General features: G+C 45.3%; 1 protein-coding gene across 1 annotated transcript in view; it reads left to right on the top strand.

Moving 5' to 3' along the window:
* kdrl (kinase insert domain receptor like) overlaps positions 1 to 12,304 on the top strand; it is a 218,345-nt gene that overhangs the window by 11,635 nt on the left and 194,406 nt on the right. The window contains exon 2 of the mRNA XM_038775502.1: positions 10,969 to 11,065. Coding sequence (XP_038631430.1) covers positions 10,969 to 11,065 — 97 coding nt within the window. The remainder of the gene's footprint in view (positions 1 to 10,968; positions 11,066 to 12,304) is intronic.

Here is a 12,304-nt window from a genome sequence, read left to right as displayed (position 1 = left end):
ATTCCTGCCTACCCCCGATATTAATCATGTATCTATCTAGCTCCGCCTTAAAAATAATCAAAGACTCTGTTTCCATCACCTTTTGAGGAACAGAGTTCCCGAGACTCACAACCCTGAGAGTAAAACATTCTCCTCATCTCCGTCTTAAATGAGCAACCACTTATTTCAAAAAAGTGACCTCTAGTTCTAGATTCTCCGACAAGAGGAATGATCCTCCCCCCATCCATCCTGTCAATATCCCTCAGTGTTTAGTGTTGGTAACATGATCCTGCCCACTGGTTGAAGAACTGGTGAGAATACTTCATTGTTTCTTTTTCCAAGGGACCCAAAGCTTTTTTAAGTACAATCAGGTACTTAACTGGACAACTTTGGGCCTGCCTCTCGATCAAGTTGCTCACAGGCAAGAATCCCGCCCCTGAGAGCTACTGGTTAAGTAAGAGGCCTGCAGGTCTCCAGTAGTGGTAGCACCACTGGGAGCGGTGGCTGCTATTGGTAATGTACTGAGGCCTTCATCCAAGGTGGATGTTGGATCCAGTTAAGTGTGGCTGGTATGGGGATTGCAGGGGGTCACTGGTGATGGGGGGGGGGGGGAAGAGCATGTTAGTGGTGGGGGCGGAGGGAGTGGCTTTCAGCCCCTCCACCACCATATAATTTAATCTACTTAATATTACCCATTTGAGCCTTCCTCGGATTTTCTGTCATTGAAAATCTCATCCATGTCTCTGTACTCTGAAGATTTGATGACTCCAAAGCTCGCCTAGCCTGCCTCTCATTTTATGTCCTCCATAACCTTGAGCTCATCCAAAGATCTGCTGTTGCATCCTAACTCACACACGATCCCGTTCGATCATTAACCCTGTGCTTGCTGACAAACATTGGACCGGGCTTTCCCCATCCTTATTTTCAAATTCCTCCATGGCCTTACCCATTCTTATCCCTGTAACTTTCTCCAACTTTTCAACTCACCTGAATCTTTGCACTCCTCTAACCATGGTCTCCTGTCGTTCCAGTTTTCATCGGCCCACCAATGGCAGTCATGTCTTCAGATGCCCTGTAGAATTTCCTCTCTAAACCTCTCCAGTGCTCTTCTCCTTTAAGGTATTCCTTAAAATCTACTGCTCTAACTGAGCTTGGTCACTTGCCCGAATATGGTTGGACGTCAAATTTTGTTTGGCAACGTTTTCGTAAAGAGCCTTAAATGTTTCACATTTTAAAAGCGCTATATAAATGCAATTTGTTGTTTTTGTAACAACATTATTAGGTGCAAATTAGCTGCTGCACTTGCTTACAGACAGTGACTATGTTCCAAGAGTAATTTTATGGTTGTGAAGTACTTTAGGACACCCTGAGGATTTGTTATAGCACTATACAAACCCTCTGTAACAAACTGTGGAAGCTCATTAACACTTTTCCCTAACTTTGCATGCCATTACTTCAACTAAATGGTCTGTTTTGCTCTAAAATGTAAGTCATTATCACAGAATCACAGAATTGTTACAACACAGAAGGAAGCCTTTCGGCCGATTATGGCTGCACCAGATCTCTTTGGGAGCAATTTACCTAGTGCCATTCTCCGATTTTCATCCCCTTGACCTGCACATTCTTCCTTTTCAGATAACAATCCAAAACCGCCCCTGAATGCCTCAACTGAACCTGCCCCCACGAGACTCTCAGGCAGTCCATGACCGATACTAACCACTCGCTTCATGACTACATTTATCCTCATGTCTTAATTGCTTCTTTGCCAAATTACTTTCAATCTGTGCTCTCTTGTTCAGTGACATTCCATTATCAGTGTCACAATCATTGGGACTGTAATTGTCCTCCCACTTCCATTTTCGCCCACAATCCAGTTTTAGATTTGGCAAAAAAATGGCTACCCCATAGAATATGCGGTCATAATAAGTATCAAAGGGCTATTGGCATGATGGAATTGTCCTTAGAATAAAGGGCAGCACGATAGCACAAGTGGATAGCACTGTGACTTCCCAGGTTCGATTCCCCGCTGGATAACTGCCTGTACGGAGTCTGCACGTTCTCCCCGTGTCTGCCTGGGTTTCCTCCGGGTGCTCCGGTTTCCTCCCACAGTCCAAAGATGTGCAGGTTAGGTGGATTGACCATGATGAATTGCCCTTGGTGACCAAAAAGGCTAGAAGGGTTATTGGGTTCCGGGGATGGGGTGGAAGTGAGGGCTTGAGTGGGTCGGTGCAGACTCGATGGGCCCAATGGCCTCCTTCTGCACTGCATGTTCCATCCTTCTGCAAATCAGCTAATCTTAGCCACCAATCTTAATCTCTGAGAAATGAGAATGCTTAAACCTGGAGGTTGTTTCGCAAAGGTCTCTCCTATTCTCACCTGACACCTATACGACTGTACCTTCCAGCAGGGCTCCCTTGGTGTAAACCCTGCCTTTTTTTTCTGTTTGTAACCAAAAGATACATCTGTCAACTGTAGTATCCCAGGCCTTAGCTAACTTATTGTTAACCAGACAAAAGCAGACTTATCTATCTGGCTTTCTACGATACCAGGTACTGATTTTGCCATCATCCAACTATAAGTGCACACGAAGACACTTTGGGATGTATAGTAGGATGGTAAGCAGGTGGCTGCCCACACCACCTCCCCCTCCCCAAACAACCAGATGCAAAGTCAGCATGGAGATGACTTGCTGATCATCAAACCACCCCACAGCCATAACGCGGGACCTGCTGGCCCTAAGGAGCTGCGAGCAATCCTGGGGCTACAAGCAGGCCCAAGAGGAAGGCACGATAAAAGTCTGGGTTTTTGGACGAGGTAGGTTTTGACAGTTTGCGGAAGGTGGTTGGGGGTGGGGGGGTGCAGGCATTGTTGGGTGTGTTTTGACAAGCAGGTGGACAGGAAGAAACGGGTAGGTCCTATCTTCGAGGGACTTCCCCGCAATGTGCAAAGGAAACCCTGACTACAGTCCCCCCTCCACATTCCCATCCTTCTAAAATGATTTATTTTAAAAAGCTGTCATTCTCACCCAATTGCCCATGGTAACTGTCTTACAGCGGGGGCAGCATACTATCAGCGTCAATTGGCTTGTTTACAAGCTGAATTGATCCTTGATTGCTTACTTAAGTATGGTGGGCAGGCTGTGAGCTCGGTGCCTGCCCATCTACAATGTTCTACGGGTGAGCTCTGGAGTGGGCAGGACGATAGTGGGCTAGGCACCCACCCTATTTTACATGCCTCACTGCCAAATTCATGCCTCATGTGGGGCATGTAAAATACAACCCCTTGTAACAGCTGGTCCCATTTCCAAACAGTCATCAACACCTTTTGAGGCAGCCAGTATCTATCTTGGTGGCTGAATTTAGAAAGAAGCATTAATTAACAACTCGTTCCTCTTCCCTACATCTCTATCTTACCCTGAGGCTCAGACATTCTGAGTATACTAATATAACATAATCGTGACTTAAGATGAGCTGCAATAATCATTAGCTGTTCCGAACTAAATCAACCTGACAATCATGAACAACTTAACAAAAAAAAACTGTCAGAAAGAATACATCTTAATTACAGGGAGGACGTACTTGACAGTTTCGTGAATACAGTTATTTTGCAGAAAAATAAAGCCTTTGCTATTACTTTTATCAGAAAGGCTCGATTACACATAGTAGCCTGAGCTGAAGAGTTTTGTGTAGGAAAGCAAATGCAAAGGATTTGGAACAATTACAAGCATTTAGAATTGAATAATACTTTACTGCCATATCTCCTCAGTTGTGTTGTGCATTATTCAAGATTATGTTTGTCCTCTAAATGCATAACTTTCACCATGGGATTGCCCAGCTTCTTACAGCCTACTCGCCTATGCTTTACCCATAACCCATCATCTCCATTAGATTAAGCACCTATTTGTGAAACCAGGGCTCCAGCCCATCAACCTTGCATACTTAGAAATAAATGTAAAACTTTCATTGTTACCTCTTCAAGCACCTTATAGCCCTAAACCCCAGCACCCCATGGCCTGCAGTTACCATAGCCAGTAAAGTATGTAAGTTCATTAAAACTTTTTTAAAAATCATATTCATTGCTATCCAATTGTAGTGTAAAGCTGGGTGATTCCCAGCTTTCCTTTTTCCGGAAGTGGAAAGCAGGAGTCTTGCACCTTGTTCTCTGCCTTGCTGACCTTGTAGAGGGGAAATGCATTTTACAATGACTCCAATATCTTCAAGGTTAAGAGTAATGTGTGCTATTATACTTGCTCGTTTCCCTTTCATTACGTATAAATTAGGCATGAAATTTAAATAGATAGCATATTGTTTTCACTAAAGGGTACACATGGAAGGAACTGAGTTGCAAAAAATAAATAATATGCGTTGCCACAGCTGGGGGTCCCTCCAACTTGCACTGTATGTGTATCAGAAATTGTGATACAGTGGGGTCTTTAGTATTAGCAATCAATGGGCCAAGTGTCCTTAACTATCCTAAGTTTCTGTTAGAATGAAAGTTCTTAAAATTGGTATCTCTCAGGTAGACTGTTCCACCCATTACAACCAGACTTAGTCACAGGAAAATTCCAGGAAATCAAGTGTTTGCCAAAAGGGGAGGAATAGCTTGTCACTGATTTAACTGTTTGGAAATTCCTCATGGATTGTCAGGTGCCATAACATGATAAGAAGATCAAATTCTATGTGGGATGTGTCTCCAGCCCCCATCTGTGTTTTTCGGCAGCAGGAGGCAGTGCTCCATCCCCTGGCAGCAGGATTCGCTGTTCCCGCCGCTGTCAATGGGATTTCTCATTGAGACAACTGCACACCACTGCGAAACTGATGTGATGAGGAGGCTACCGGCGGAACCAGAGAATCCCACTTCCAGCAAAGGGCCCGAGAATTCCACCCCTGTTTTTTTGCCGAAGTTATACCGGAGATTGGAAGAAGCCCAAAGGGAATTTATGGTGCATTCTTTCTAAAACCTATAATAATAATAATTGCTCATTGACACAAGTAGGCTTCAATGAAGTTACTGTGAACTGTGAAAAGCCCCTAGTCGCCACATTCCGGCACATGTTTGGTGAGGCCGGTCCGGGAATTGAACCCGCGCTGCTGCCTTGTTCTGCATTAAAAGCCAGCTGTTTAGCCCAGTGTGTTAAACCAGCCCCTTTAAAGTTGATTCTGAAGTACAATAGGTCACAACAGATGCTGCTTCCTTTTCCTATTTTAAATTGATCAAGAATACATAAATTAGAATCATGGAATACCTACAATGCAGAAGGAAACCATTCGGTCCATTGGGTCTGCACCGACCCTGTGAAAGAGCACCCTGCCCAGGCCCACTCTCCTGCTTCAGCCCCGTAACCTCACCTAGCCTTTGGACATTGAGGGACAATTTATCATGACCAATCCACCTAATCTGCACATCTTTGGACAGAGGGAGGAAACCAGGGCACCTGGAAGAAACCCAAGCAGACACTGGAAGAATGTGCAATCTCCAGACAATACCCAAGGCCAGAATTGAACCCGGGCCCCTGGCGCTGTGAGGTAACAGTGCTAACCACTGTGCCATCATGCTGCCCCCTTTCTTTTCTTCTGGTTTTAATTTCTTCCTTGCACCTGCTTTAGGAATGTTTCCTTCTGTAATGGGTTTCCAATTTAAAATCACTATGCTCTTGGCGGCACGGCGGCGCAGTGGTGGGAACCCTATTACGTCATTGGCGGGGTTGGGGACAGTCAAGCGGGGAAATCCCGCCGGCGTGAAGGCCGATTTGGATTTCCCTCTCAATTCTCCGTCATTTCTGCTGCCATTCCCACCCACCGAAAACCAGGCGTAAATACTTTCACCTTGGAAACCACACTTAAAATCCAGCCCAGGATGAGGGAATGAAATATTCTCCTTTCTGTTGATTATGAGGATTCAATATGAAATGAGTTTCTGTAAAAATAAGTTTGGATAGTGTCATTCCAATTCCCAGTGAGCATGTCAGCAAACTGTTCTCAATTCCGAGTAACTGTCAATATTGAACTTGGCTCAGTGGGAATATTTTTGCTTCTGAGTCAGAAGTTGGAGAACCGTACTATCACATACTGTGAGGCACCCTGAGGACAGGAAAGACTGAGAAAAGACAAGGGGCTGGATTCTCCACCTCGCCACGCCACATTTCTGCCCCGACTCGTCGACGGGATTCTCCGTTACATCGGCCGGTCAATGGGGTTTCCCATTGTGGGGCAGCCCCACGCTGTCGGGAAACCCCCGGGCGCCAACAAAACGGAGAATCCCGCCGGCGGAGAATCCCGCCCAAGATTTTTCTTCTTTCCAAATTTGCAAGCTCACTCAGTCCTCAGATCAATTGCAAAGAGGAAGAATGTCACAGATGCTTCATAGATAGTACCTTTCCGAAGTGAAGACTGAGGCATGTTGTAGGGATAGATCTTTGGGAGTTTACACCTGGGCATCATTACTATCGCCGGTGGAGAACAATAGTGAGTCTCTGCTGGCGGGGGCACTTATTCTCCAGAATGGAGAATCCAGCCCCCAGTCTCTGTATAAAGGAGCAGAAAAAGAAAAAAGGTTTCCAGCTCAGAGCCAGCCATTTCGACTTTGACTCACCAATAACTGATCCTGGCTTCATTCTCCTGTCTTTGTACCTTTCTCTGATTTCGATTTATAATCTAACTTTCCTCTAAAAGATCCAATAGTCCTGCTTCAACCATTGCCTATTGTAAAACATTCCACGCTCCAATAGCATTCTGTGTAAAGCCATTTCTCTACACTTTTCTTGTAACAACCTTCGTGATTATTTTAAATTGATGCTGCCTTTGGAAAAGATTTATGATGACAAAATATCAACAATTCAAGACCAGACCTTGTCACAAATACCACAATTTGTAGTTTGTGGTTTTGCATGATTTTTAATGAATAAATTTTGCATTCAGAATTGGTGCAAAAAAAAGCAATTTCTGCTTCTTTGAAAGGTTAGATTCTCCCTTCACCGCTTGACATGAGAGGTGTTTAAGAGCTAAGGCCATGATTATAGGTTACACTTTATCTACATAGCGTTTGTTTCATCAAAGCTTGACATTCGCTTAAAATGTTGTTGGTTAAAGTGCATTCCAAGCACTTCAAACAGTAATGAAAAGACACAGTAAGAATACATGAGTAAGAGATGAAGTTACAGGAATCTTACATAATATGTCATTTTATGTTCAAGCATGCCACAAAATAATTAAAGGGGCAGGGTGTTTTTTTTGTGTTCTATTACCTGAGGTTCATGCTTATCAAATGTAGGTTCTTGATTCATTCTCTTATGTATTCCAAGTCTCCAGATATACAATTTCTATAAACCTTTCAAAGAATGATAGGTAAACAGTTTTCATTGATATTACCATGGGCGGGTTTCTCCGACCCCCGCCGGGTCGGAGAATCGCCAGGGGGGCGGCGTGAATCCCGCCCCCGCTGACTGCCGAATTCTCCGGCTCTGGTGATTTGGCTGGGGCAGGAATCGCGCCATGCCGGTCGGCGGCGATTCTCCGGCCCGCGATGGGCCAAAGTCCCGCTCGTTCTATGCAGGTCCTGCCGGCGTAAATTGGACTATGAAAATCGCTTATTGTCACAAGTAGGCTTCAAATGAAGTTACTGTGAAAAGTCCCTGGTCGCCACATTCCGGCGCCTGTTCGGAGAGGCTGATACGGGAATTGAACCGTGCTGCTGGCCTGCCTTGCTCTCCTTTAAAAGCCAGCGATTTAGCCCAGTGTGCTAAACCAGCCCCTTACTAAAGGTCCCTTACTTAAGGGACTAGGTCCCTTACCGGCAGGACCTGGCGGCGCGGGTGGGCTCCAGGGTCCTGGGGGGGCGCAGGGCGATCTTGCCCTGGAGGGTACCCCCACCGTGGCCTGGCCCGCGATCAGGGCCCACTGATCCACGGGTGGGCCTGTGCTGTGGGGCCACTCTATTCCCATGTGCCGGCCGTGTAAGCCTCCGCGATGGCCGATGCGAAGGTGAACCTCCCCCTGCGCATGCGCGAGGATGATGTCAGCAGCCGCTGACGCTCCCGCGCATGCGCGGACCCGTGCCGGCCAGTGGAGTCCCTTCGACCCCGGCTGGCGTGGCGTCAAAGGCCTTCCACACCGGCCGGCGGGGCGCAAACCAATCCGGCACCGGCCTAGCCCCTGAAGGTGCGGAGGATTCCGCAATTTTGGGGCGGCCCGACGCCGGAGTGGTTCACGCCACTCCGTCCCGCCGGGACCCCCCGCCCCGCCGGGTACGGGAGAATCCCGCCCCATGTGTTTATGGCAATATATTGTTTACTTTTGCATCCAGCCACCTCAGTTTCCTCCATCCCCTGAAAGTAATGGACAGCCACGGAAAAAGTAGCCAAGAGCTGATTTTATCAGAATACAAAGAACAATTTTTTAACCTTATACTATGAATTATCCGTGGTCATTCTGGCAATTATAAGTATTTTTTATATATAAGATATACAATGGAATTGGGAGAGAGATCTTACAAACTCATTTCATGATGACATCTAGTGCCAAGATGCAAGTTATTTTGTGACATTCGACACGATAATTTACTATGGTTAAATGTCAACAGAAATAGAGTGATGCAAAATGGTGACAACAGTCAGATGCCAAATGCAAGTGTGCCCGATACAAGATTTGTAATAATCTATTGATTATGCCTCCCTACCCCCAGCTAGAACGTACACTTGGCAGCATAGTAGCACAGTGGTTAGCACTGTTGCTTCACTGCGACAGGGTCCCAAGTTCAATTCCTGGCTTGGGTCACTGTCTGCGAGAAGTCTGCACATCCTCCCCGTGTCTGCACCGGTTTCCTCCGGGTGCTCTGGTTTCCTCCCACAAGTCCCGAAAGACGTGCTTGTTAGGTGAATTGGACATTCTGAATTCTCCCTCTGAATTCTCCGAACAAGTGCTGGAATGTGGCGACTAGGGGCTTTTCACAGTAACTTCATTGCAGTGTTAATGTAAGCCTACTTGTGACAATGAAGATTATTTTTTTAAAAAGGAATTGTCAACAAAGTGATTAAAATGGGAGAATGTAAAAATTCTGACATAACACTTTCTTTGTTATGGATTCAGCTCCTTCCAAATTTAATAACGACAGTCAGCTTAATTGGTAACACTGTCGACAGTGATTCAGAAAGCTAGAAATCAGATTCCACTCCATCATCTGAGTGCATAACCGTGATTGACATAGCACTGCAGAACTGAGGAGTGTGAGGTTATGGGAGGTGTCACCCTATTAAATGTGATATTAAACACCAACATCCTGTCTGGTGGGTGGGTGGCTCAAATGGTTAATTGGCAATATTCAAACAGTAGGGGAGTTATCCAGGTGACTTGGCTGACATTCCTCTCAAAATTTATCTGAGTTGTTCATATGACACACCTCTTTGATTGATGGTCATATCTAAGGCTGGACAGAAGTACTGGAGATATTGGTGCATGAACATTTCGTACTTTTTATGGTATTCCTCTGTCCACTATTTCAATGGACACATTAACTCATTTAATATGATTGGACTACAGCCAATTGTGAAGCAGAAGATAGGAATGTCACACAAATGTGTTAAACATTCACTTGCCAATATCATCAACAGTAATTCCTAGGGTTGTAAAAAGAGAGTTATAGTGGTAAACATGTGCTAAAATGTTTGATGTCCCATGAGCACTTAATTAAATTAATATGTATTTATGTATCAACGGTAGAAGTTGGCAGTAATGTCAGGCAGAAATATGTGCTAAATGCGTAATCTAGTAGCAGGGTGTAAGGGGCACTGAAATCATGAATCTTGACATCTAAGCAGAAAAACAAAATGCCTTGAGCAACATTTTTCAACACCACTTCAAAATGGGCCTTCTGTGCCTGCAGCTGTTACAGCTTGTAACATAAAAGACTTGTTCCTGAGCATAGCATTTAGTCCACTTAGGTTTCATAACAACTGAAAATAATTATACAGATAATAATTATTGACCAGGGCCACAGATGAATAAAATAAAATTCAGACCCATGAAGACGGAAGTGATCATGGGGGCAGGGCCTTCAGCAGGCCTGCCATGGGCCAACATTTATTTGTGGGCCCCCTCGGAGCCCTCCTCAAAATTTCCTGGATGTTTTTTGAACTGCCAACTGTGATTCCTGTAAGCACCGTTAGCTGCTTAGTGCCATGTGTAATTGAGTTAGACCATGCATATTCCACCTATTATACCTGAATTTTGCTTTTGAGGTCTAGATTTATATATTTAAACAGCCTTGTTCCTGTTTCAAGCATGTGGGCTGCTCATCCATTTGAAGGCCCACTTTTATAATTCATCAGCTAGACATGAGGTAGCAAAGGAATGGCTAATTTTCAACAGGAGGGTACACATTTCTTCAGGCACAAAACAGGCGGTAGTGTGTTCAACTTCTTTTCCATTTAGTCTTGTTAATTCCATCTGTTTACAGACACATATCAGAGATGGTCGATCATATGCTGAGTATGCCTATTCAGCAAAGAAGAGACAACCAATCTCTTTTTCAAATGTGGCAACTGACGATAATTCACAGAAGGGCATTAGTGCCGGTCTGGACCTTACTCGTCTAACTAAAGAATAATGAATGGCCAGCAATGACACTGAGTGAGAGTGGGGAGAGGAGATAAAGAAGGGTTTTTACAATGTTGATCCTCCATTCTCAACATTAAGACGGTTGTTTGGAATTACCATTGTTTAAAACACCTGATGGCACTTGGGTCATGTCAGGTTTATGTCGGTTTTGGTCTGTTTGAAATCAGTCATGTGCCTTTTATTTTGTCCTTTCATCTGGATGACCAATGTTAAATATCGACAAAAACTGTAACCTGATCATGCTAATGAAGTGTATAAACTTCACTTTCAGTGACTGCTCATGATCTGGTTTAGCAATGCTCCACTACAATTAGCCTTATTTGAACTACGCAGTATATAGGTTATAACTAAGTGCATGCTATGATTTTTCTTTATTAAGGTTCAGCTCCTCAACTCAATCGGACTGCGCCAGAACTGAATATATCTGACAAACAGTTGGTCATTGACGTAAATGGAACAATCACAGTCACATGCAGGTGAGGTTACGTTTATTTATTTTCAATAAGGTGATATTTTTGTGCCTGAGTATTTAGGAAGGCGGTTGCTCCTGGAGAGTTGGCAGGGAACACATCCCTGCTGACTCAGATTGGCCCGCCTTCGTTTCACGCTCTAATGGGCATTAATTGGCAGAAGTTGGGAATTCTATTCTCACTTGGGTGGAGTCCCACCTTGAAGAACTTTTCAGCCCCTCCAAGAACAGTGCTGCAGTGACCAGAAGAGACACTGCAGCAACATGCCTGGAACAAAGTGAAGGTAAGTTGCAGGGATCCCGGGGTGCGGACAACTAGGGGATCACCAGGGGGGCGTTTAGGGTCCCGGGGAAAAAGCCGGGGATGAAGGGGGTTCCGGGGGCCTCCAGGTATTGAGGGAAGATGCCCCCAGTCAGAAGGAGGCTTCTGACGGAGGTGCTCCCCCATCCACCTTCCCCCACAAGATGTAGCTTTGGTCATTTTCTGTTTCCCCCTCTGATCTTTCAATCTTTCATTTACCCGCAAGCCTAAGAGTTGAGGCTGGGTGGAAAAAGGCCCTCAAGTGGCTATTAATTTGTCACTTAAGGGCCTTAATTGCGGCAAGGGTGAGCTTCCTTTCTGAGGCCTTGCTGGCCTCATCAGTTGGATAGGTAGGAATCCTGACCATGCAATTTCACTGCCCCCCACATATCAAGACCTTCTGGGAGGGGTGGGGGGGGGGGGGGGGGGGGGGGGCTAGCTAATGCTTCGAAATAGGTTAGGTCACCAGATTTACCTTAATGTTACTAACCTAGCTGGTGTTACTACTGGACAAGTCAGATCCCAGAAGGAAAATATGAAACCATGAAGTTACTGAACAAATTCGCAGGAGCCTGCTGATGAGTACAAAAAAAAACATTTATTGGGGGCGGCATGGTGGCATATTGGTTAGCACTTCCCCCTCAATGCCAGGGACCCGGGTTTGATTCCAACCTTGGGTGACTGTGTGCAGTTTGTACATCCTCCCCATTGTCTGCGTGGGTTTCCTCCAGGTGCTCAAGTTTCCCCCCCACAGTCAAAAGATGTGCAGGTTAGGTGTATTGTCCATGCTAAATTGCCCCTTAGTGTACAAAGATGAGCACGTAAGGTGGAGTAATGGGTGTAGGCAGGGGATTGGGTCTGGGTGGGGTGGTCTTTTAGAGAGCAAATTCAATGAACCAAATGGCCTCCTTCTGCACTCTAGGGAGTCTGTGATAAATGAACTAC

This window comes from Scyliorhinus canicula, chromosome 17 (assembly GCF_902713615.1).
Source record: "Scyliorhinus canicula chromosome 17, sScyCan1.1, whole genome shotgun sequence".
Lineage (NCBI taxonomy): Eukaryota > Metazoa > Chordata > Chondrichthyes > Carcharhiniformes > Scyliorhinidae > Scyliorhinus > Scyliorhinus canicula.
This window is presented reverse-complemented; position numbering and strand designations above follow the sequence as displayed.